The following is a 26,665-nucleotide window of genomic DNA, read 5'->3' on the forward strand; positions in this document are numbered from 1 at the left end:
CCGGGCCTCTAGTCCTATATAATAAAAGGCTAATATGCAAATCGATCAAATGGTGGAATGACCAGTCGCTATGACACACACTGACCACCAGGGGGCAGACGCTCAATGCAGGAGCTGCCCCCTGGTGTCAGTATGCTCACACAAGGGGATCACCGCTCAGCCAGAAGCCAGGCTCATGGCTGGCAAGTGCAGCAGTCTGTCTCCACGGCAGCACTAAGGATGTCCAACTGTAGCTTAAGCCATGTGACGTCAGTCACACATCCCCCGAGGCTGGGCCCCCCCCCCCCAAGTGCATGAATTTTGTGCACTGGGCTTCTAGTTATTAAATATTGTCAGGTAACTTTCCAGAAAGTGTACCAATTTATAAGGCCACTGTATACTTTTTATAATTTAGTGTGTTGTGATTTATAATTTTATAGACTAATATGTATTAATAGAGTCTTATAATGGTTTTAATTGGCATTTTAAGTACTACTTTCACTGAGTATTTCACTGTTTGTGTTTTCTGTGAATTTCCTGTCCATATTTTTTGCCATGTGACCACCACACAGGCTTTTTCACCCATACCTGCCCACAAGGATTTAAAATTGTGATCATATAGTACCTTCTTTGAACAAACACAGCTATTTTATTGGGAGGGGCAGATAAGTATGACATTAATGAAGGTGCTAAGCTTCTAGATGGCCAACTTTACAGCATTTTTCATAGAGGAAATGCAGATGATAACTGTGGCTCAGAGAATGTCACCGAGTTGGGATATTAAGAGGGAAAGCTCAGGTAGTGGGTGGGGGGTGGGGTGGGGTTCAGCTTACCCTGTGGTCTTTGCCCACAAACTTGAAGACAGGGACCTGGAAGTGCTTTGCTAGGTGATCCCGTGATGTGTACTGCTTCACGGAGTCATCTGAAACACAGCTGAAAGTAGGGCAGGGTGGCACGTAAGACTTGATTGCTTAAGCAGTGGTGGAAAAACAACCCAGGCCAACGTGTTTGGTCCAAGGAGAGGGAAACTGGGTGGAGGAGGCTGGGCTGCGCTCAAGCTTTTTGAGAATGAAGGAAAAAGGAAATTCCCTTCAGACCCAGCCCTGCTCATTAGCACTGTCTGTCCCAGCTGTCAGTCACTGTACCCACAAACTGGGCACAAGGACCTCCTGTTAAGTCAGTGTACTGAAGTATTAGCAACAGCAACAGTATTTATTTCAAAGGTACCTTTTGTATTTTCATCCGTAATATGTTCAAGGAATTCTGCATTCCCATACTTTATTATTGGTTTGAGAAGGCCTTTCTTTAGATTTCATAAATATTTATGAGTACCTAATAGATAGTCACCCCTGAAGGGAATTCAAGGGTGAGCCTACCCCAATTCATGCATCAAAGAGCTGCATAAAGATCCAAGTTTCTTAGAGAATAAATAACTGGTTCTATTGGGGAAAAGTCATTCACTTCCAAGTTGTTTTAATTCTTCTTCCCAAATTTAATACTAAGTTGTAGCTTGGCAGGGTTTTGGGGTTTTATTCTCAGATCTACTGCTTAAAGTGAACTCAGGCTCACCTCAGGGTTAGCTGGGGGAAAATAAGTATTATGGATTCTCCAGTTTGAGGCCAAGGTTTAGCATTACGAACCTTTTCTCCTTGAAGATGAAAGGCTAAGGGTCAGACTTGTATTATCTTTTCCATTATGAAGTCTAAGTGAACTTTCTTTTTATAAGTATATTTTTCTTCTTTTGGATACCTAATAGTTCCTGTCTACCAGGCCAGGGGGGATCAGATGAAAAGCCCGTGAAACTGGATACCTGCTCCTTGTGCTGACAGGCCACTTTCTAGGAATTGCTAATTGCTCTTTCAGTGCAGTGAAAAAGCCCAATAAAAGTGTTTAGAAACAAGGCATCTTGACTTGTATTTCTATGACTATCTTATGCCTCTGAATTGAAGAGGACCTAAACATATAATGAGTTTCTATTATTTCTTGTGTTAATTTTCATTTTTCTTAGGTGAAATTAATTTTTATCATCTTCTAATTATGTTCCCTAATAAATCCTATTGCACATCTAATCTGTGCAATACACTCTGCTGGGTGCTGCAGAGGATATAAAGATGAATAATATGGTCTATGAAATCAAAAGCTTATAGTCCAATATTTATTATAATAATGTAACAATATTAAAATGGCACTTTCACTAAGTGTTTCAGCATTTTCAAATTTTCTTTATCTGAAAGTAGTAGGGGGCTGGGAAATTGGGAATAAAAAAATAAAGGCCCTGGCCAGGTAGCTTAGTTGGTAAGAGCATTGTCCTGATACATCAAGGTTACGGGTTCGATCCCTGGTCAAGGCACATACAAAAATCAACCAATGAAGGCATAACTAAGTGGAACAACAAATTGGTGTTTCTCTCTCTCTGTCTCTCTCCCTTTTTCTCTCTCTCTAAAATCAATTATAAAAATAAAATAAAATAGCCCTGGCCGGTGTTCTTAGTGGTTAGAGCATTAGCCTGCCCACTGAAGGGTCACTAGTTTGATTCCCAGTCAAAAACATGTTCCTGGGTTGCAGGCTCACTCTCCACTCCTTGTTGGGGTGTGTGCAAGAGGCAAGCAGTTGATGCGGCTCTCTCATGTTGATGTTTCTTTCTCTTTCTCTCTCCTCCTCTCTCCCCCCACTCTCTATGAAAAAACAACAACACAAAAAAGCAATTGAAAATTATATATACTCAGGTGAGGATTAACCAAAAAAAAAACAACCACAAAATAAAAATGAATTGAGATGTATTTATAGTGTAAATATACACTAGATTTCAAAGACTTAGCAGTCTAAGTAAAATAATCACTAATACATTTTTTATTGATTAGATGTTGAAATAGTAATATTTTGGAGAAACTTGGTTGAATAAAATATACTATTAAATTTAAAAATAAATAAACATACTACACTTTTTCCTTAAGAGAGAAAATGAGGCAGAAAGAGCTATTTCTGGGTAACACATTGCAGATAAGACCCAGGACAAATTCTGGCTCTTGATTTGGTGTTTATTGTGATTAGATAACGCTAGTCCTATCAGCTTTAAGTTCATGTGCTAAAAGAAAGACCAATGATATCTGACAACCCAAAGAAATTGATCATCCAAAAGTTGCCCAATATTTGATTTTGGAATTCAATAGAATCTTTTTCTGGAGATTAACTTTCTAATTCTACTTTGCCTAGGCTGGTGTGAAATTATTTTGCATTCTCAGAGCATATATCAACTCAAACTAGAGGGAGGTGAGTCGTGTGTTAAATATCAGGGGAAACCAGCCTCATTTAAATTTAAGCTGAGGACAATGAATCATCAAACAATTTATAAGTGTAAGTAAACTACATTATGTTTATTTAAGGGCTCTGCACTATTATGATAAATACTTATTCAAAGACTCATTAGACTTCATAGTTACAGAAAACAGACTGATTACTGTCAGAGGGGAGGGAGGTTGGGGGGCTGGGTGAGAAAGGTGAAGAAATTAAGCAAAAACAAAGAGAGACTCATGAACACAGACAACAGTATGGTGATTGTCAGAGGGAAGGGGGTGTGGGAAGAGGCAGAAGAAGGCAAAGGGGAGATAAATGGAGATGGAAAATAACATTTAAAAAAAATAATTCATTATGCAAATATTCAGTGATCCTCACTGTAGGCTAGGCATTGAGGCAGAAGTAGAAGGAAGGATGGTTTCTAGTCAGGTTGGAAGGAATCCAGGAAGGCTTCATGGAGGAAGTAACCTTGCTGAATCGTGAAGGACCAGTAAAAATCACACAGGAAGAAAGAAGACTGCAGGCAGAGGAAAGAGCAGGCGCAGAGGCAGGAGGGTGTGAGGAACAATAGAGTTTGGGACTTGCTCACAGTTCCCTTTGGCCTGAGCAGAAACTGGAGAGGGTAGAGGTCAGAGGGGGAGCACAGTGAGCCACGCTGAGACCAGGATTTTATTTTGAGGGATTATCTCATGTGCCCCATTACTGTAGTCCCATTACTGTTCTGGAGATGGGACTGTTTGCCTGTTTACTAAATTGGCCTACACAGCTGTGTCTTTGAGTTCTTGCCTTCTACTTTTTAAGCATTTTAATTTCTTCCACAGCTTTCTTTTTTCTGCTTTGTATGCACTGAGGGCTGGAAAATTAAGTAGCACAGCTTCTTAGAACTGTCTGAATTTTAAAAGATGTCCTTAACTGAGAGTCTGAATAATGAATATATTAATAAACTTCACAAGCTTAATTGAGGTTGCAGATTACATGTTTTCCCAGTAAGTGAGGAATGATTTTACATTTATTTTTGCAAAGGAAATATGAGGCAGAAGAGAACTCTTGATGTTAGGGAAATGCTCACTATTTTGATGGTAGTCATAGCTTCATGAATATATACAAACTGTACACTTTAAATATGTGTATTTATTGTATGCCAATAGTACTCCAATAAAACTGTAAAAAAAATCAAAAAGGAGCCAAAATCCACTCTTCTCCTGAAAGGAAATCAATTCCCTAATCTACATAGCATTGAATATGTGACTAAAAAAAATAAATAAAAAAGGATACTTCTACTTTTCCTTTTAAAACTTTCTGGCGATCACTCTAAGATGGCAATAAATCCGAAAGACTGTGGGTCCCTGTGAGACCTGCCACTGGGTCCACAGCAGCTCAGAATGACAGATTTCCATCCTCTAAAAGCAGCCAAGGGGACGGCAGGAGTCTGAAGCCAGAGCATTCCCTCTGGTAAACAGTTACCAACCAAAGGAAATCAAGAGCCATTAAAAAGTTTTCAGCAGGGGTGTGACAATCTGTGTGTTTTCCTTTTGACTGGCTACCCAGGGACCCTGAGATTTAGGAGGCTGTGCTGTTAGGTGGCTGTATTAGCTGTCCCCTTGAAAGATAATGAGGGCTGGAATTAAGTCAGTAAGAGTGGAATAGAGAGAATGAGGTTTGGGCTTTGTTATTATTATTTTTAAATATATTTTTATTGATTTCAGAGAGGAAGGGAGAGGGAGAGAGAGAGAGAAACATCAATGATGAGAGAGAATCATTGATCAGCTGCCTCCTGCATGCCCCTTACTGGGGATCAAGCCTGCAACCTGGGCTTGTGCCCTGACTGGGAATTGAACCATGATTGCCTGGTTGACATGCAACCACTGAGCCACACCAACTGGGCTTTTTTTTTATTTTTATATTTTATTGATTTTTTACAGAGAGGAAGGGAGAGAGATAGTTAGAAACATCAATGAGAGAGAAGCATTGATCAGCTGCCTCCTGCACACTCCCTACTGGGGATGTGCCTGCAACCAAGGTACATGCCCTTGACTGGAATCGAACCTGGGACCCTTCAGTCCACAGGCCGACACTCTATCCCCTGAGCCAAACTGGTTAGGGCTGGGATTTTTTTTTAGTTTCTCAGTTGAAAATCCCTTAGCAAGAGATTGTTAGCAGCAGTGGTGAGAGATGTGGAGAAGTAAAGGCAAAGCAGATGTTTCCAAGGGTCTATTGGGCCAGGTAGTGATGTGCACGGCAGGAGGCACACTGCTGCGATCTTACTGGGCCATTTCCCTTTACGCTGCAGCTCCCAACCTGCCTGAGATATGCCCCCTGACGTGAGGACAAGGAGGACACTGATGAGCTGCCACTCTGAGTGTGGGTTTCAGTGCGCACACCCTGGGAATGTGAGCAACGGGTGTGATAACTGCTGAGCTTCCAATGATACCTTGAGACACACACGGTTCTTAATCCAAGGAGCATTAGGAAATATGGAAGTCTCCTTTGTATAAAGCAAGCTAACAAAAGTACATTTGCTTGATCTTTCGTCTCCTAAAAGCTACCAACTACTTCTTCATCAAACCAGCGTCTTAAAAGAGGCGTCTACATTGGCTGCTTCCAGTTCCTCATCCCCTCGCACTTGTCAGCCCCCACCTGGCACTCACGTTCTGCTCTCTCTGAGCAGGTTAATCAATCCCACAGTTTTGATCACAAACAGGGTGATTCTCTCTTTTATCTCTGGTCCTGACCTTGTTCCTGGGTCTAACTGATAGGCACTTCCCAATGCCCCCTGAACTTCTCGTCCTGTGCATCCTCCTGGCGTTTACAATTCAATATTGTTATTTAGAATTATCACACTCAGTATTTTAACCTCAAATCTGCTTTTCTACTTATATCCTCTTGTCTTGATTGATGGCATCTAGGTGGCCATCTGAGCCAGATCCCATGGAGTCATTTTTGACTCTCCTCTCCCTCACCAGTTTCCACCTCCAAAATGTCAATAAACGGTTTCTGAATTAATTAATTAAGAGCTTGCAAGTGCGCTGAGCCATTCTGGGAAATGACTGAGTATACTGGTGCACTTAGAGGTTGGATGTGAACTGGGAATAATAACTGGTTTAAGCAGCATAATTACCCATCCCGGATAAGGTAATACTTCAGGATCTCGTCGATCTTGGAAGTGGGGGTGGCAAAACAGCTCTCCACCAAGCTTTCCAAGCCGTTCACGTGCACCAAGGGCTCAATGCCAAAGTAGAGGGAGTCTCGAAGCTTGAGGGTGGGCAACGCTTCCCGGTAAGGCTCTTCAAAATCGTGGTCCTTGAAGATCTCCAGAGTGAACGGGAAGATGCCGTGACTGCGGCCCATGATTTCCAGCGGGGCGTTTCGAAGGTTGGGAACGTATCCTTCGGAAATGGTGTACAGGCGCGGGAACTCGCAGGTCACAGGGATCAGCAGTTTGCTGGTTCGGATGATGATGTCCCCGCTGCTCCCTGGGGTCTGCTTGGGTAGACCTGTCACAAGGTTGCTGGCCACAATCTTGTCATTTACCACCTGAGCCAGGCCAGGGCGAAGAGAGGAACGAGATTTTACATTCATTTCTACAGTTTTCCCCCCCTCCTCTTAATCATAACAATCTCCAAACCTCAAAACACATTAGAAATTTGGTTGCTGAAGCCTGAAGCTTTTAATAATTTTTTGCATACTACTTCGTGGTCAACCCACACATTCCTTTGAAATATTACTCAGAAAACCCGAGCTATGCAGAGTCAGCAAATTCAAAGCTCGTATGTTTTAGGAGAGAGCAGCTTCTGTGTGTTACTTTTTCTGTAAGTCTAGACCTGGTGATCCTGCTGCAGCACAACCTGGTGCTGACCTCATCCACACGCAGAACTTCAGCTGCTACTTGATTTTCAGTTCTTTATGTCCAGCCTCGTCTGGCGCCTCACGGGGCATTTCCATGCTATTGTGCACAGATAGAATAAACACAACTTGCCTAACGTGGGACCGCCTTCTCCTGGAACATCTCCATATCTCACCCCAGGTCTTATTAGCGCTCTGATTTTTTCTTCATCAGATTCAATAAAAAACCACTTGTTTAACTAAATGATGACAAGGGCCTCTGCACTGCTCCCCAGGATCCAGGTCCTCTTTTCCCTCCTTCCTGCACACGTCTGATGTCATCACGACAGGGCCTGCTGAACCCCAAGTCCTCACCCTAGCGCACATGGCAGATCTCTGGGAGCATCTCTCTTCGTTTTCTCTCCCAAAATGAATTCCTTGCCAGTCAGGCCCCAGTGCCCTGCATAAGCGTAGGGATTCCCGTCTCTGGGACTGGCTCATTTGTTTCCCACCTGAAATGCCCGTTCTTCTGCTCTCCGCCTGTCAACCACGTGTCAACCACACTCATGCTTCTGCCCCAGTTCAAATCCTACTTGTCTTGGCTGCTCCAGGGTCTGTCCCTTTCTGGCTTCCTACAGCCCCTCTCACCTGGATCACTATCTCTTTTTTTATATTTCTTGTGTATTGTCATCTCAATACTACTGTATATGTTTCTAAAAACCAGGAATCTTTATTTCATATCCCTTAGGCTCCCCAGCAGAGGGATGTGCACAGATTCCTGGGTGAAAGTGCAAACCTTTTGCCTCCACGTGGTTCAATACTTGGACTCATTGCTGCCTCATAAATGGACCACCATGTGTACCAGTCGCTTTCTTCATGTGAGACAATACCGGTGCTGATGCACTCAGGACAATGTCTACGCATGTTGGAGGTCAGGCAATTTGAGAACAGAAATAGTAGAATTTGTTTTAACTTTCTATCCCCATGGTGCCAGGACCACAGCACATGCGCAATAATAGATTTGTTAAATGAGTGGCATTAGATTTTTTGAAATCCATTCTTTCATATGGAAATAGCTCCTCTCAGACAAGCCGTACCGCATACCTCTGTCAACTACCTCCCCAACGACCGGCTTTTGGTCATTCCCCAGTGTCCTCCAGGAGGAACCTACATTGACCACGGTGCCACACGTCTTGAGGGAAAAGAGGATGTTGACGTGGGTGCCATTGGACACTCCTCGGCAGGAGGTGTTGGTCAGGAAGAGCTCCAGCCCGCCCACCAGGTCCCTGGGGACGCTCACTTCGATGGTGTTGGTCTTGCACAACACGGGGACTGCGGCAGAAAGGGGCTGCTGTTAGAACCGAGAACCTGAGGGAAGGCTTCTAGAAGAATTAATTTCACCATCATGCAGCTTCAGCTTTTTGTTCTATCCTCAAGGAAATCTATGAGGCTTGAAACAAGTTGGTGAATAAAACCAGGACTCTTAACTCCCAAAGCTGTGGTCAAATAATGCTCCTGAGTATATTATCTCCCAAATGAGGAACTAGTATGTTCAAGTTTCAATTCGACAGACATTTCAAAGAATGGCTAGCATAACTCCATGAACTGAGGCACCTGGAGGATTAACTTTTAGCACAAACACAATTTATTGGCAATTCAGAAAACGACTGCTTGGATACAGGCTTAAATTATATAATGGTCCTGCTTTGACTTTACTGTTAATTACTGCTCCATAAAACAGGTAATAAAAGCAGTGTTGGTGCACTTGGGGAGGAGTTCTAAATTGTCTTTGTACTGTTCAGTAAACCATAACTCTGGCTATAAATTGCACTTGCACTGAATATAAAAATGTTGCTTTTCCTCAGTGTTCCCATGTTCACTTCTTCCAACTCTACAAATACCCTAAAAGGAATATGTATGGGTACCGTCTGGAAATATCTGAGGAGAATATCAATATTTGAGGACATACCATAACAAATGGTATAGTAAAAAAAAGTCAGAGATAGTTGCTCATTAAATATTTGCTGGATGAATAAAATAATGTTCTGGACAGAAATAACCAGATTTCCAGAAAACAGTTCTCAGAGGATTATTGAGGCTCGTATTGTAAATGCAGGGAGAAGAATCAGTTCTCTAGGGCTTTCCACTTAGTTTCACAGCCCAATAATCTGCTAGAAAACAGAAGAACTGCACCGATGTCTTACACGTCTAAATTGATTATTAGTCTTACAATTAGTAACAGAAATTAGAGGGGAAAAAATCAAAGATGAAAAAGCAAAGGAAACCGAATGATCTAGAAATCCCGTTTCTGGGTATTCATCGAAAAGAATGAAAAGCAGGATCTCAAAAAGATATTTGCACACCCACATCCATAGCAGCACCATTCACAATGATCAGGAGGTAGAAGCAACCCAAATGTCCATCCATGAATGACTGAGTAAACAAATGTGGTATATCCATACAATGGAATATTATTCAGCCGTATAAAGGAAGGAAATCCTGTCATATGCTACAACATGGATGAACCTTGTGGCCACTATGCTAAGTGAAATAAGTCAGTCACAAGAAGACAAATACTGTATGCTGGGGGAGAGGGAAATGGGAAGTTATTAAATGGGTGTAGAGTTGCAGATTTGCAAGGTGGACAAGTTCTGGAGATGTGTTACACAACACTGTGAATATACTTAACACTACTGAACTATACACTTAAAATTGGTTTGAATGGTACATTTTCTGTTATATATTTTTCACCACACTTTTTAAAAAAGCAAAGTAAAATTGTTTTGTTTTGTTTTTTTGTAATCTTTTCTTAGGTCTTTTCTCTTTTGAATGTTTCCAGGATGAAGATGCAGGAACACACACTGCTGAAAGAGCTGGCGTTCTAAAAGATGAGAATCTTGACACATCTGGGTGAGGAAGGCAGGGAGATGGGACGGGGAGAGGAAGCATGAATCAGAGCAGAGGTCAATCCCTGCAAGTACTACCTTGGCAAGTGTGGTTGTCCTCAGACAGCACCAAGCCCCGCGGACATTCACACTGATAGCCCTGCTCAGTCACAAGGCAAGAATGGCTGCAGCCGCCATTGCTGTTGTGGCATCCTTCAATGTCTGCAATAAAAACCAAAAGAAAAGGGGATGATCTTGGAGCCCTCTTTTCCCCGAAATTCTGGTTCTTGGGATGGCACTTTGCATTGGGGCTTAACCTAACTCGTCACAGTATCACTGAGACATGTAGGAAAGCCCACAAAATACGGGTATTAAATGTTATAGCTACAAAGAGCAATCTTACAATACCCACAGCTCTACACACTTAAGCTGGTCATTTTGTAGAATTCCCTTCAATCTGGATTTGTCTGTATTTTAATGGTTACTATGTTTGGGGGAAAGTCATTTCTTAATTGCTGTAATATTTAGTTTGCTCAATTCAAAATTCTATGAGAGTATTATTGGTGTAAAAGGAACAGAATAGAATTTGATTGGACCAGCTAGATGGATCGGAGTTCTTGCCAGTTGGTTGGATCACCAGTCCTTCTGTATCCCCATCGCTGCTCGAAACCACTTGTTATGTTACCCGCCTCTATTACCTTGCTACTCCCGGTGTGCTCCTTGGAGTCAAAGCATAGGTGTCACCTTGAAGTTAGTTATTTAGAAATGTCTTGGCCCAATCCCAGACCTACTAAACCAGAATCTGCATTCTAACAAGAACCCAGGTGATTTGTGGGCACATTAAAGTTTGAGAAACACAGAATACCCAGTTTTATTTTCCAAATATGTGGCTCTTTACCTCTTGCAAAATGCAACTCCCTTTTGTGAAACCTTGGAGACAAAGTTAACAGTGACTTCCATCTGCAAGCATCCTTGACGATGATGAACCCCTCTGTCATTCCCTTACACAGCCGCACTGTTACTCTCTTCTGACACTGGGCAGTTTCATGGGCAGCAGAGAATAAGCCAATGGCCTGGGCTCTCGATTTGAATCCTTCTTACCCATTCTCACCTTCGCAAGTCTTGCCATCACTTCTTAGCACACGGCCAGCCCCACACTCACAGCGATATGAATTTTTGAGGTTTACACAGATCTCACTACAGCCACCATTGTTTTGTTCACATTCATTTTCATCTGTAGAAAAGAAACACACCATGTACATGGTGCTGAGCAACTTAAACTCTCAACCCCCTTAGCAGAATCTCCACATCTTTTCAGTTCCTGCTGATACACTTCCCACAGCCCAACCCCCTCGCTGAGATCCAGTACAATCACTTCTATCAACCAGGGCTCCTCAACCAAGTTATTTGTCCATCTGCCCTCTGCTGAAGCAGAAGGCACCTACGCCCTCGCCAATTCCCTCCTAAGGGCAAAACTGTGGGAAATAAAGTTCCTTTTGTCGCCTACGTTCACCTATTTATTTGCATTGGTGAGAATCTCACTTTCTCCAAAGAGCTCCTGAAGATTTGCCAAATAAATAAAAACTTATAAATCAAACCATGTTCTAAAGGCATTAAAGGAACGTACATTGCAGAAGAAAATATCTGACAACATTTCTGAGGCAGTCTTCGCCATACATGAGCAACTGCCCTCGAAATCTCTCTTAAATGTTGGAATATTCTCACATTGTACTTCATGATTGTTAAGTCATTGTAAGGATCTGATGAAAGAAGGGACTCTTGCCATAAAAAAATGCACAACTGGCAATAAATGTCGACCCCCTTCCTTCTACAAACAAAAGAAAAGGAAGCGTGGGAGCTAACTTTGTCATGGCTGGGACATAGGACCTAAGCCAGGGAGCGCGGTTTAAACACCCCCGAGGTGGCAGGAAGCATGGCCTTGGGCCCAGGGGCGGAGATGAGCAGGAACTGAGACCCTGTCCGGGACCCTGGCAGAGGTATCCCCATAGTGAGTTGGGGAGAAGCATTTGCTGCGAGGCCCAGGGAGGCAGTAAGGAAGCTCTCGGCCTGAAGCTCTAGGAGAGAAAAAGCCTCCAGAAACCGCGGGAGCCCCACGCCCAGTCCTGCCAGGGCTGACGTGTGAACTTACACTTCCCACATGGTGTGGGGATATTGCAGCCAGAAATGGATGTAAAACTTGGCCTGGACTGTGAAGTTTCTGTGATGCCTGACAGAGCATTTGGAAAACTGTTCTGCAGTAAAACTTCCATAAACTCAGTGATAAGAATAGAATCTCCCCACCCACTGCCCCGAAAACAACAATTACATCAGAAAATGGTTTGCCATGAAATACTAACCATGAGGAAATAATTTCCTATAAGAGAGAGTTGGCAAGATAACAAACAAGGGGCTTTGGATTGGAGATAAACAAAATGATCCAGAAAAATCCATAATACGAGGATTTTAAAAAATCATCAAACAGATAAAAGGAAGGATAGTTGCCCAGCTGGTGTGGCTCAGTGGTTGAGTGCCAACCCATGAACCAAGAGGTCCCTAGTTCAAGTCCTGGTCAGGGCACATGCCCAAGTTGCAGGCTCGATCCCCAGTAGGGGGCGTGCAGGAGGCAGCCGAATGTTTCCATATATCCCTTTGCCTTCCTCTCTTTAAAAAATCAACAAAACATGTTGTTGTTGTTGTTGTTGTTGTTTTTAAAAAGATAGCAACCAAAATAAGTGTGTAAAAGGATAAGACAGAATTGAGAAACAAACATGTTGAACATGTTAAAAATATAGTCAATGAGATTAGAACCTTCAGTGGGTGGTAAGAGGCACTGGCGGCCCCCCTGGAGGTGGCCACACAAGTGCTCAGGCCGGGCCTCTGTGGCAGGGCTGACTTGCTTACCTCAAGACTGATTGTTTGATGTGAAGGAGAAATGAACTTCTATTATTTAAGCCATTGTTACTTAAGCCATTGTTATTTAAGCCATTGTTATTTGGGGGTCTGTTGTTATTTACAGCCTGACTTTGATCCTATGCCCCAGCAATTCCACTTTTATGGGGTCAGGTATAATTTTTATGTTAATTTTAAGAACACACAAAGCACTGCTACATATTGTTATGGGTACATATATGAATAATAAAAGCATAAAAACAGGGACCAGAAGAACACACACTAACTTCAAAACACTGACTCCCCCTGGAGGGCGAGAGAGAAAAATGAGATGGACTGAGATGATTTTACTTGTATCTGTAAAATTTTATTTAAAAAAAAGAGAAAAACTTAACCATAGTCAAATCTGGGTACATGAGTATCTGTTATATTATTTTCCTATACTCTTCTCTCTGCCTGAAAAAAATTACATAATTTAAACTAAATAATAAAAACTATATTACATCAAAGAGAAAATAAAAACTAGGAGAAAATTGACACATGCACATAAACTTTGCCTGTAATTTCAGGGAATTCATGATCTCCCTGAAACTGATGGACAGACTCCAGGTAGGATCTGCGGTCTGTTCCCTAGGTACTGGTAGGCAAAGGTGTCCAAGATAAACTGTTAAGCAAGAGGCATGTATGATGTGTATGATATTTGACCTTTGGTGTAAAAAAGAGGGAAATAGATATTAATATCTATATTTGCATTTTTATACCTGCCTGAGAAAACACTGGAAGCACGTAAGAAAATAATATAAGAGTTTACTTGGAATGGGGTGAGGAGGAAATGGGACAAATGGAGAGAGCTAGACATTTCACTGTATACCTTTTGTGCTATTTAATTTAGGAACTATCCTATATAATAAAAAGCTAATATGCAAATTGACCGAACAGCAGAATGACCGGTCGCTATGATGTGCACTGACCACCAGGGGGAAGACACTCAATACAGGAGCTGCCCCCTAGTGGTCAGTGCGCCAGAAGCTGGGCTCACAGCTGGGGAGCGCAGTGGCAGTGGCAGGAGCCTCTCCCACCTCTGCGGCACGCTAAGGATGTCCGACTGCCAGGTTAGGCCCGCTCCCCACCATCAGCTGGACATGCCCTGAGGGCTCCCAGACTGTGAGAGGGTGCAGGCTGGGCTGAGGAACCCCTCGAATGCATGAATTTTGTGCACCGGGCCTCTAGTTTAAATATATTAGCTATTCAAAGTTATATTAAAATAAAGGCAAAAAAATGAATGAATTAGATGTATTGTGGTGATCACATTGTAAAGTATATAAATGTCGAATCCTTATGTTGTACATATGAAACTAACATAATATTGTATGTCAATTATATTTAAAAACCAAAAATAAGAGAAATGAATGAAAGAGTCCTGCCTTTAAATAAAAGCCAAATATTTTCCAACAGATGTGTGTCCATGCGTGTGTTGTGGGAGGGGAGAGGGGAAATTACAGGAACCATTGTCTCCTGCACCCAAACATTTTAGCATGAAGTCACATAGTCAAAATGGACTTTGTAAGAGCGCTGACAACTGTTGTGGGCGGGCTAAACATGCTCCATGCAGTGATTCCCAAAGTGGGTGCTACCGCCCCCTGGTGGGCGCTGCAGCGATCCAGGGGGGCGGTGATGGCCACAGGTACATTCGGGGGCGATGAGTAACTGCTATTAAAATTTAAAAATTAATTTCCAGGGGCTGAGTAATATTTTTTCTGGAAAAGGGGTGGTAGGCCAAATAAGTTTGGGAACCACTGCTCCATAGCATGGTCAGTGGGGCTCATTTAGGAGACTGAAGAACAATAGCTTTTCTTAAGCCGTTTATATGCCTTTCGCTCTAATTCCCTATCCCATTCTAACCTGCTACCGTTCTTCTTGAGAAGGTGTGGGGCAGGCCTCCCCTTTCTCACTAGACTTCTTTTAAGTCCATTTGAGTCTGAATACAAAAAGATTCATAACATTAAAGGGAAAAGAAAGGATCTTCAGTCTTGGGTTTTTCAACAACAAAGCAACAATTAAACAACTCTTGATTTCCCACAAGCAATCCAACTCCTCTTTCTTGCCACTCAGAGAAACCAAAAGTATATTAATGAAGTTGTAGGAGTCTGTCCTTAGATAATTGTAGACCAAAGCTATCCAATAGAAATACAAAGCAAGCTACACAAGTAATTAAAAATCTTTCTTGTAGTTATATTTAAACATTTCTTAAAAGAAAATGGTAAAATTAATTTTAATAAATACTTGATTTAATCCAATATGTCCATAATGTTTCATCTCAATATATAATCAATATTAAAATTATTGAGATATTTTACATTTTTAAAACTAGTCTTCAAAATCCAGTGTATATTTTATGCTTATAGCCTGTCTCAATTTGGATGCTAAATTTTCATGAGAAATACTTGATCTGTATAGAGTCATAAAATTTACAGTTGGCTACTCAAGTTATTCCAAATATTTTCAGTTTTTCAATGACTGAATCAAGTATCAGTTTTTAAATTAAAATTAAGTAAAATTAAAATTCCGTTTTTCAGTCACTCTATTTCAAGAGCTCCATAACCACTCATGGCCAGGGACTCCTGTATTGCACAGAACGATTCTAGACTACACCTAACCGTGCCATAAATCTGGCTTAAAGCTCTAGTTATGAACTACAAGGGCAAACACCATTCCAGGTGTTCTGAGGCACAGACTGGAAAAACGATGGAGGTCTGAGTCAGGAAGAGTTTTTGATTTGCCCCTTTGATCTTTAAATAGTCTGTTTCTACTTCGAGATTAGTTTCTTACCAAAGCATGTCTGCCTGTCGGGGCCCAGCACGGTCCCTGGAGCGCACCTGCACTCGCTGGTATCCGAGCAGCTGCCGTGGCAGTCCTCATCACAGATGTCATAAAAATCTATGGAAGGATAAAGATGACCTTTTGTGACAGACTAGGACCAGAGGACCCTCATTCCTGAGTTCAATCATGGGATACTAGCTTCTAGCCAACACCCAGAGAACTCTCATTGTTCAGGGATTACATAAACCCAATGGGAAGACACACCACCCAGGAACATCTTTTGTCATTTAGATCAATGATTCCCAGCTTCAGATCCACAGGCCCTTGGTTGGCCATAGATTCTGCAAACCTAATACCTCACAAATATGAGCTATGGGTTAAATAAACATTATCTCATATCACATAACCCATGGACACAGACAATAGTGGGGTGAAGGCCTGGGAGGGGACAGGAGTGAGGAGGAGAGAGTCAATGGGGGAAAAAGGGGACATTTGTAATACTTTCAATAATAAAGATAAATTTTAAAAATAAATTAACATTATCTCCTACTTTTCTATGTACTCTATTTTTTAAATATATATAATTTGAAGAGACTGAGAAAACAAAAATTTATTTAAAAGTATTACTGACCTAAAGTAGCTTCTTCCCATATAATTTTTTAAAAAAATCAATGGATACTAAGCACAATGCTATCACATGGATGTCTAATATATATTTAAAAAGGGATTCTCCATACTCAAAAAATGTTGGAAATCCTCTACTTAGATAACCTAAATCAACATTTCATTTTCTAATGACTTGTTCAAAAGGAGTGAAGACAAAATAAAGCAAAAATGATCAAAGGCATAGCCCCTTTCTAGTCTCCAGAAATTTTTCAGAAACTGAAGAAGAGAACTCAGAAATCACAACCTGGAGGTATATGTGGCCCTAAATCCGTGCTATTCGGACTCTGAGTTTCTACCATAACTGAATTTCCTATGGCACTTTTCTCCTTGATGCCTTGCAGGGGAGGATAAAGAGCACAGTGAAGGTACTCACGGCCACAGTAGACATGAAAGCAGACACTGGGCTTGGTCAGACGATACACGTAGTAGCCTCCAGGGCAAGCCTTGACCTCCACCGTGGTGTTCCAGAGGCAGCAGTTCCTATTGAAGCTCGCACAGGCCTGGCGTTGCACGATGCCATCATCTTCTAGAGGGTGGCTGCCATTGAGCCAGACAGGTGCGTGGGTTCCACAGTGGTTTTCTGGTATGCAAAAGGTGGGCATGGCATCCCCCGCCATGCCCGTGAAGCGGTACCACTCCCCATCCACATGGTTGTCACATAGAGGTGGACCTTGAGATTCATCCAATTGGTGGTCAGTGTTCCTCCAGGGCTCATTCAGACTGATGTAAGCAGAACAAGGATCTAGGGCTGGGAAGGAAAAGGACACCCAGAGGCACCTTGTGCTATTTCAGATCACAGAGACAACATCCTGGGTCCACCCTCTTGGTCCTGCATTTTGGCTTTCTGGGGTTCAGAGAGAAATAATCTAAAGTTCCAAAAAGTAGCTGTTTAAGATTCCCCATGCTGACTTACACATGTTTCACAAATGCCTTTTCTTAAAATTACTTCAAATCTATCTAAGGTTCAGTGTCGGCACTGGGCTAAGTTTTTCATCCATGGTAATCAATTGATGGAAAGAGAGTTGGTCAGAACCAAGGAGGTTAGGGTTGCAGTCTCATTGACCCCTGCTCTGGTCAGACAATATTCTGAGTATTGTGTCCACACCTGGAGGCTATACTTTGTGAAAGTAATGGACAAACTTGGTATCCAGAGGAAGGTGGCCAGACTTAGAAGGAAGCCTAAAATTATTTACTGGGGAAGAAGCTGAGAACTATAGTTTGGAGAAAAGAAGACTGAAAAATATGCATATCACTTTTCAAACATCTGGACTGGGCTTGTGGAAGAGGAATTAGGTATACTGTTACAAAAACAAGAACAAATTGTTATGGGGAAGCGCATTTTGTTCAGTTACCCAGTAATGGAGAGGAATGGATGAGTCTTTGGAAATTTTAAAAAAATATTTGGATGGCCATTTGTAGGCAAGATGGAATTTTGCACTAGCGGGAAGCTTGATTTGATAACGAATGTGTAAAACTCATTCCACTGAAAAGGAAAAGGCCTCTGGCACATGTCAGCTGCTTTGAAATACACAGAATACTGGCAAGTAGTTACCAAAGATAGTTTCAAAGTGGCTATATTCCATCGGCTTATTGAAAATGTTGTAAACTTTATATATTCACCATTAGCCATGGCATCACTGTGGATAATAGAGTAGAATTTTCAAGCATGCATTTTTAGCACGTGGACAAATGTCTCATTAAAAACATTTTAATGACCAAACACATCAATATCCCCAATATTCTCACTGCTTCCCTCAGTTTCAGAGAAACATTGAATTAATGTAGGCAAATTGTCTGTACGAACCTATAAAACCCAGAAGTCCTAGAAAGGAGACCAGCCATAGAGTACTGTTTTTTTTAATGCATGTCAGGCTGACCTAACTGATATTGTAGACAGGGAATTCACATGATGGCTGATACATTTTGTGGGCAGGAATTTCAGTTTTAGCAAACAATGCATAATAATTAAATGTAAATGGACCATGATCAGAAAATCTAAGTTGTCTAGAAAGTATTTTGGATTTTCGCAGTCTACATTTCAAACTCAAGTTTGCTCTCTAAACTTCACCCGTATATAGAGGACTGTGTAGCTTAGTGCTAATGGCCAACGAGCATATGACCATCTGAGACAGGAAATAACTAGGATACTGCACTTTCTGGAAATAACACATTTGCAGAGTTGCCCATGGCAGGAGCAACCGTCTCCTTTACCAGGTCCCTGCGGGACCCCGACTGAGCCCTAGTTTATAGTTTGCTGTCCCCCTTCAGGGGAAGAAGTGTCCTCATTTAGACTCTCTCCCTCTCAAAAGGGAAAAATTCCTTCATCAGCTCTCCCAGCTGTGGGTTTTCAGGGAATTTCACAGGTGATCATAAATTCATAGAAATATTTGGTTCATTTCCTTGGCTCTAATTTTATAAGAAATGGTTAGGTACTCAACTTGTAATGGCTTTTACAGACATTCCTAAACTTCTCTCAATAACTATTTCATGAATTATAAAGTTTTTCCTTAAATTCAACTGTCATTTCTTGTGGCGTTTGTTAAAAATTCGCTTTCTCTCCTGTTGTAGGGGAGATATGGCACAAACAGGAAAAACTTCCCTACGATCTCCTTGCAAATAAATAAATGACATATTTTAAAAAGTTACCCACCCAATATTTCTAACATTAAATATACACATTCATCTTTTCATCTCCAACCCCTTTTAAGGCAGCACTTCCATCCTTTAATCAGCTGTTAATTCCTGGGTTCAGTCTCTCATCGTGGAGCACAGAGCTTGGTACAATGCATATGGCACCCTAAATTGTGGACATATGTACCCCTCAGATGGAAGCGCTGCAGGAAGAACAGCCCCGTGGGTTCCTTTCAAATGTCGAGTCAGGAGCACCCTCTGCCCGCCCCCCCAACTCCCTCTTCGCCCTCTCGCCTGCCAGCCGCCCTGCTGGCCACCGCTCTGGGGTCCCCACTCCGGGGACGCAGGGGACCGCTGTGCACCCCCAGGGTCGGCACCTCACGGTGACCCAACGCTGAGAGATAATGTCAAGTCCCGCCCTTCGTTCCGAGGTTTGCAGAGCCAGAGCCTCCAACCCTTACATCCTCCTCACCCAGCCGCCCCTCCCATCAGGCTCAGTGCTGGAGCCCCTCTCTCCCCCTTCCTTCTGCCTCCCTCCCTCCCTGCCTTCTTCCCCGTCAACCACTTGGCTTCCCTCTTCCCCACCTCCTCTCCTTTTCCTTCCCTACTTCTTTCCTCTCACTTCCCTCTCCAACCAGGACAAGCATTCCCCGACCCTCCCCCCACTACCCTTCCCCTCCTTCCCCAGTTCTCCCTTGAGCACCAAGTGTGTGTGTGTGTGTGTGTGTGTGTGTGTGTGTGTGTGTGTGTGTGTGTGTTAGAAGCCTGGGGAGGGAGAGGTGTATGATTGGGAGGTGCAGGAAGTGTGTGTGTGTGTGTGTGTGTGTGTGTGTGTGTGTGTGTGTGTGTGTCAGAAGCCTGGGGAGGGAGAGGTGTATGATTGGGAGGTGCAGGAGGCACTGAGGAGAGTATGAAAGGAAAGAGAATGGGAAGGGGAATGGAAGTTGCGGGGAGGATGACTTTTGCTTAAGAGGTTCTTGGTGGTTCTAGCAGCAGATTCAGGGCGATTAAACTGAGCGCAGCCCCATCTTTTTAAAATAGACCATTAAAACAGCTTCAGACTTAGAGAATAATGGAGAAGATGGTACAAAGAGTCCCCCTCCCCCACCTGGTTTCCCTATTATGATACATCAAACGTGGTACCTTTGCCACAATCAATGAACCAATGTTGCTACATTATTATTAACTCGAGTACATAGTTTTTTAGATTTTCTTCAGTTTTGCCTTGGTCTTTCTCTGTTCCAGGATTTCATCCAGGGTACCACATTACATTTAGTTTTCATGTCCTTGGGGGCTCAAGCCTATTTTTTTTTTTGAAATTTGAATATGGACTAGATATTAGATCAGGGGTGGGCAAACTTTTTGACTCGAGGGCCACAATGGGTTCTTAAACTGGACTGGAGGGCCGGAACAAAAGCATGGATGGAGTGTTTGTGTGAACTAATATAAATTCAAAGTAAACATCATTACATAAAAGGATACGGTCTTTTTTTTTTTTTTTAGTTTTATTCATTTCAAACGGGCCGGATCCGGCCTGCGGGCCGTAGTTTGCCCACGGCTGTATTAGATAGTATTGAGTTATTGTTTTGGTGGTTTTTTTCAAGCCTATTTTTAATGTGTATCCATAAAGATGCTAGAGCAAGGCCTGAGTTCCTCTGAAGATGTAAATCAGGGTCAATAAAATACTGAGCTACTCAAAAGAAGGACTGTTCTCTCCATCTCAACCTGCCCTCACACTCTCTTCTAAGTAGAACTTAAATTCTATTGGAGAAAGGAGAGAGACATTTATTAGTAAGTGGAACTGCAACTTTGCCTTGTTGGCCAGTTTTGTGCCAAGCTTGAGGAGAGACAGTTTACGATTCACTCAGTCTGTGCAAAAAGTCCTATTTTCAGATGTCAAGACTACGGAGTTTGATTTACCAGATCTGTACCTTTCATGGGGCTATAGCTTTCAGTCAGTCCCTGGAAATGATTAAAGAAAAAAAAATCTATCCTTAACTCTAAAAATCATTGTTTTGCTCTTGAAGTTGTAGCTATAAAAGTGCCTTGCACATAAAAGTTTAGAAGTCCTTTTACACATACTCCAAGCCATATTTAGCTAGTGGAAAGCTGCTGGATATGGCTGATCCATGGAAATTTTGGCTGCCCAGACAAGGGACTAAATGGAACATGAAACAGCAATTCTCTGAAAATATATGCTCATAGGTTATCAATGACTGGACCCAGTATTGTAGATACTGGATTCTAGCTCTTAGTAACCTGTACATAACAGCAATTTCCTACAACAAAACGCTCAGTATGCCAAGTACTTGATACTAGACTCACCCATTGGTGCTGCAGGTGTAATTGTGATGAGGAGGCAGGTGAGAAGCAGGAACTGAGGCATCCTTCTGAATGAGCCACCAGGCACCGACTGGAAAATCCTCTTAATTCCAGTTTTCCTCTGTCCCCTTCTTTAAAAACAAAAGCCTGGGGAAGAAAGACTTTTCAGCACTGGTCGGGGCTTTATCAGAGGAAAAGGATGAGTGGGATAAGGCGTCCATTGCTCTGGCCTTGACCCCAGAGAGAAACATTGCTTTACACTGTCAACAGGGTTATTTTATTGATATTTTTCTTTAGGGAAAAAATACTCACAACCCCTCATCCTCCTATTGTTTTCTCTCAAGAATTCCCTGCAATGCGGCCTTCAGTATCTTATCCAGAAGGGGTTCTAAATGAGGGACATCCCCTCACGTCAGAATCTTATTTCATGATGCTGCAGCCATACCACTGCGTGCTAAATGAGAAGGGGATAGAGCCAAATTCATGGAACTGGTCATTAAGAAAGGAGTTTATAAGAGCACACAGGAAAGTAGTAAGAACAGGTGTGGAATGGGGACGATAGTCTCTTAAAGCAAGCTCCTAAGTCTTTTATTATGGTCTTTGGTCTCAAAAGTTCCTAAAGAGCCCTGGTTGGTGTGGCTTGGTTGGTTGGGCATTGTCCTATGCACCAAAAGGTTGCCAGTTTGATTCCCAGTCAGGGCACATGCCTGGGTTGCTGGCTTAATCCCCAGTGGGGGGAGAGGGGGAGACAGGAGGCAGCTGATAGATCTTTCTCTCTTTCTCTCCCTCTTCCTTCTTCTCTCTCTAAAAATCAATAAAAATATATTATAAAACTTCATGGAGAAAAAGGTTTAATTTGTGCTTTTATCCATTCAGGCAACAATAAATACCTTATGCTTTCATAGTGTCTTTCATAGTGTCTACTAAAATAAAATAGTTTAGTATTTTTTATTTTACTATTTTCATGCTAACATAGGGGCAGGGGCTTCAAATCTAAAACTACTCATTATTAACAATACTGGAAAGTAAGTGACAAAGTTTACTAGAGTTTCACTTTTAGACAAAAGCGAGAAAACATAAGGACCTGTATATTAACATGCCCCAGACATGACCTTGGTGATTACAGATCTGAAGGTTGCCAGCTACCTGACATTCCGCAGTGTGGACACCTGAACATTGGCACACACATTACAAAAGGTAATTTTCAGGGCTAGGGAAAAGCTGTTTGTTAGTTTGTTTTTAAATACTATATTCAACAAGGATCTGAGAAAAAACAAAATTTTTCTCTCCTGGTTTTACCTTGACCAGATACTCAGGGCTTCTAGTGTCCCTATATTTCTTCGCACCTGTTTCTTTTCCTAATAACCAAATTTCTAGTGACTGGGAAAGGAATATTATCATCTTTAGGAAGTAGTCCTTAAACTTGTCATTATAATACCTTCATAATTTTTACTATGCTAAGCGGCATTCAAATTACTGTGGCCCCTTTCCGGGCTTCAGTTCAATGAAACATTAATGCTCATGGTCAGATGCCACGCTGGTCACTGGTTTTTGACACTGAAGGTAAAAGTGGTACCTGCAAGCACAGAGTTTGCAGTCTAGCAAGGGATTTCCATCGATCTAAGGTTGGAGTGAGGTAGTTTATCGCTAATGCTAGCAGAACACAGGCAATTTGGCCATTAGTGTAAGTTGCAATGTGGTGTCAGCAATGGATGACGTTGGGGCTGAGGACTGTCTCGTTGCAGGGTAGAGCTGTTAAGGGTCAGTGCCCTTGCCAGAAAAAACAACCCCTGCAGTTTCCTGTCCCCGAGAAGCCACCGAGTGCTTCACACGGGCGGCAGAGGAACAGAGGACGTCTGCGAGAGATAAACCAGACTTGCTGCCCGGATGGACTGCCTGAGTCAAGGCCTTTTACCAGATAGCTAGCTGCTGGTTCTGTAAACAAGCATTCCCAGGATGGCAGGATTCCCCTCCCCCCCCCTTATTCCTATTTTTTTCCTTTTCAGTTGAAATGCCCTTTCATTTTGACTTTTTATGATGAAAAATTTCAAATATATAGAAAAGTAAATGATAATGAACACCCCGCGGCAATTACTAACACTGTCATTCTTATTTCATTTATACCAGCGTGCATTTCTAATATATGACCTTTCCACTTAACAGAATTGTAACGTCTCTAGTACAACTTCAAAAACTAGTAATAATCTAATATTTAATACCCAGTCCCTATTTAATTTTTCCCAAGTGTTTTAAAAATTTCTTTGTATTGCTGGTTTGAGTCAGTCAGGATTCAAACAAGAGTCATGCTAGTGTCTCTTAAGTTTTTTAAATCTATAATGGTTCCCCCCACCACACCCCCATTTGTTGAAGAAACCCCGGCATTTGCCTTATAGAATGACTCACAGTCTAGATTTGGCCGACTACTTCTGGTGGTGTCTTTTAGCCTCCCTTATCTTTTTCATATTTTCTTATTTTTCTAAAGTCTGTGCTATTATAAATTAAAAACAAAAATATGCTGGTGATACTGAAGGAATTGAAAGCATAGTGGGGAGTGCTAGAAATAGATCAGTTAGGAGGTGGGTAAAGCAATCTGCTATTCAGGATGGAGCTGAGCTACAATAACAGTTTGAGAGCCACCAGCACAAAAGAGGAACAGAAATTGGGGGAGAGGAGGGGATGAGATCATCCATGGAAAATGGGGTCCAAGATGGGGTCAGAGATGTGGGCAGAGGAAGGGGACGCTGCAAAAGAGACTGGGAGGTAGAGATTTATAGAAGGAAACTCAAGAGCAGAGTTACAGGAGCTGAGGGCAATTTTGAGGAGGAGGGATTGCTCAGTGGACGATTCATTTATAAAACATAAAATGAAATGAAATTTTATGGCGAGTCGTTTATATTCAGTAGGATACAATAAGATGAACCTATACATTTATCCTAAGGATATAACAACATTTTGGAGACAAGGAATTTGGATATATAGGAGAGCAATGAATTAAAGGTTGTTAGCTGTGATAAAAATGAATGACAACCCTTAACAGTTTTGGTGAAACTGAGTTCCAAAATCTAAGAAGTTCCACTTTTATGAGAAATCTTTCCAGATACATTGTAAAAATTCAACCTATTTGCATTTGCTCTTGTAATCATCTACTATGTGTTTACCACGGCACCCTGGCAAGGAAGATGCAACAGTACATGAGACATGATCTCTATTCTTTCCATTAGCCATACTCACCACACTGACCAGCCCTTCAGGCACTTGGTTGTGTTTGATGGCAGGATTTAATGGTGGTTCTGACATAGCTGCTCTCTTGGCCTCAGTTTCCTTCTCTTTAAAGCAATGGTTTAAATCAATGGCTTGCATCAGAATCACCAGGAGGGCTTGTTATTGCTGGTCCCCCTCCTAGTTTATAATTCAGTAGGGACCAGAGAACTTGCATTTCTAACAAGGAATGCCACGCTGCTGCTGCAGGGATCATCCCCTAAGAATCCTTTTACTTTTCCAGCTCTAAAAGTCCATGATCTCTTAGCAAAACAGCATTACCTACACTCACTAATGGATTTAACACTCTTCACTATCTCCACTGAAAACCCCCTAAAGCCTAACAGAATGTCATGGAATATGCAGACATTATTTGTTGAATGCAAACAAGAGCTTAACATTTTCAATCTTTTATTGTCTTACACTTTATAAACGTCCTGGGGATGTCTGTGTTAGGTTGCTGTAAGCTGCCAGGAGGCAGGACTATAGATAGCTAAGGAGGCCCTTTGATATCTCATACCACACTATATGCAGTCAGACATTTTACTACATGCTTTTTTCCCCCTTTAAATTTATTGGGGGTGACATTGGTTAATAACATTATGTAAATTCCAAGTGGACAATTCTGTAATACAAATCTGTACATTGCATTGTGTGCACACCACCCAGAGTCTGGTCTCCTTTTGTCACCATATATTTGACCCTCTTTATCCTCGTCATCCTTCTTCCACCCCCTTTCCCTCTGGTAACGACCATACTGTTGTGTCTATGAGCTTGTTTTGTTTGTTCATTTGTTGCTTTCTTTTAGGTCCCACATGAGTGAAATCATAGGTTCTTGTCCTTTTCTACATGACTTATTTCACTTAGCATGATACTTTGAAGATCCATCCATTGAAATGGCAATATTTCATCATTTTTTATGGCTTAGTATTCTACTGTATATATGTACCACATCTTCTTTATCCAATCATCTGTCAAAGGACACTTAGTTCTTTCCATGTCTTGGCTATTGTGAATAATGCTCCAATGAACACTGGGGTACAGATATCAAATAAGTGTTTTCAATATTGGGGGTAGATACCCAGGGGAGGGATTGCTGTATCATATGGTGGCTCTATTCTTTATTTTTTTAAGAACATCCATACTGTTTTTCCATAGAGGCTGTACCAATTTACATTCCCACCAGCAGTGTATGAAGGTTCCCTTTTCTTCACATCCTCTCCAGCACTTGTTGTTTGTTGATTTATTGATAGCCATTCTAACAGGTGTGAGGTGGTATCTCACCGTGGTTTAAATTTCTTTGATGATTAGTGACATTGAGCATCTTTCCATATATCTATTGGCTATCTGTATATCCTCTTTGGAGAAGTGTCTATTCAGGTCCTTTGATAATTTTTTAATTTGATTGTTTTTTGTTGAGTTGTATGAGTTACTTATATATTTTGGATATTAGCTCCTTATTAGAAGTATCATTTGTAAATATCTTCTTCCTTTTGATTGGTTCTATTTTTGTTTGTTGATGGTTTCTCTGCAGTGTAGAAGCTTTTTAGTTTGATGTAGTTCCATTCATTTAAGTTTTGCTTTTGTTTCCCTTGCTTTTGGAGTCAAGTTCACAAAAATCCCTCTGAGACCAAAGTCCATAAATTTAGTGCCTATGTTTTATTCTATGTATTTTATTGTTTTAGGTCTTATATTCAAGTATTTAACCCATTTTGAGTTAACTTTTGTTCATGGTGTCAGATAGCAATCTAGTTGCATTCTTTTGTAGGTGGCTTTCCAATTTTTCCAACACCATTTATTGAAAAGGCTTTCCTTTCTCTATTGTATGCTTTTGCTCCTTGGTGGAAAAAAAAAGTAGCCTATATATGTGTGGGTTTATTTGTGGGCTTTTAATTATATTCTACTAGAGGCCCGGTGCACGAATTCATGCACCGGTGGAGTCCCTTGGCCTGGGCAGCAATTGGGGCTGATCAGGGCATCTCGCCCAGTCCCGATTGGGGCTGATGGGGGCTGGCTGGCCAGGGAGGGACCGCAGGAGGGCTCTAGGGTGTGTCTGCCCCCTCTTGCTCAGTCCCAATCAGCTGGACTCCAGCAGCAAG

The 26,665-nt window shown here is 41.8% G+C and overlaps 1 protein-coding gene across 1 annotated transcript in view; it reads right to left on the reverse strand.

Annotated features, from left to right (window-relative positions):
- The window catches only part of OIT3 (oncoprotein induced transcript 3), a 24,500-nt gene extending 2,910 nt beyond the window's left edge, over window positions 1–21,590 (reverse strand). The window contains exons 1-8 of the mRNA XM_005864686.2: window positions 21,312–21,590; window positions 16,729–17,103; window positions 15,699–15,806; window positions 11,092–11,214; window positions 10,080–10,202; window positions 8,267–8,427; window positions 6,392–6,807; window positions 813–912 (exon numbers count right to left, since the gene is read on the reverse strand). Of these exons, the coding sequence (XP_005864748.1) occupies window positions 813–912; window positions 6,392–6,807; window positions 8,267–8,427; window positions 10,080–10,202; window positions 11,092–11,214; window positions 15,699–15,806; window positions 16,729–17,103; window positions 21,312–21,372 (1,467 nt within the window). The 5' untranslated portion in view covers window positions 21,373–21,590. The remainder of the gene's footprint in view (window positions 1–812; window positions 913–6,391; window positions 6,808–8,266; window positions 8,428–10,079; window positions 10,203–11,091; window positions 11,215–15,698; window positions 15,807–16,728; window positions 17,104–21,311) is intronic.
- Window positions 21,591–26,665: the final 5,075 nt, after the last annotated feature.

Source organism: Myotis brandtii, unplaced genomic scaffold, assembly GCF_000412655.1.
Source record: "Myotis brandtii unplaced genomic scaffold, ASM41265v1 scaffold190, whole genome shotgun sequence".
NCBI lineage: Eukaryota > Metazoa > Chordata > Mammalia > Chiroptera > Vespertilionidae > Myotis > Myotis brandtii.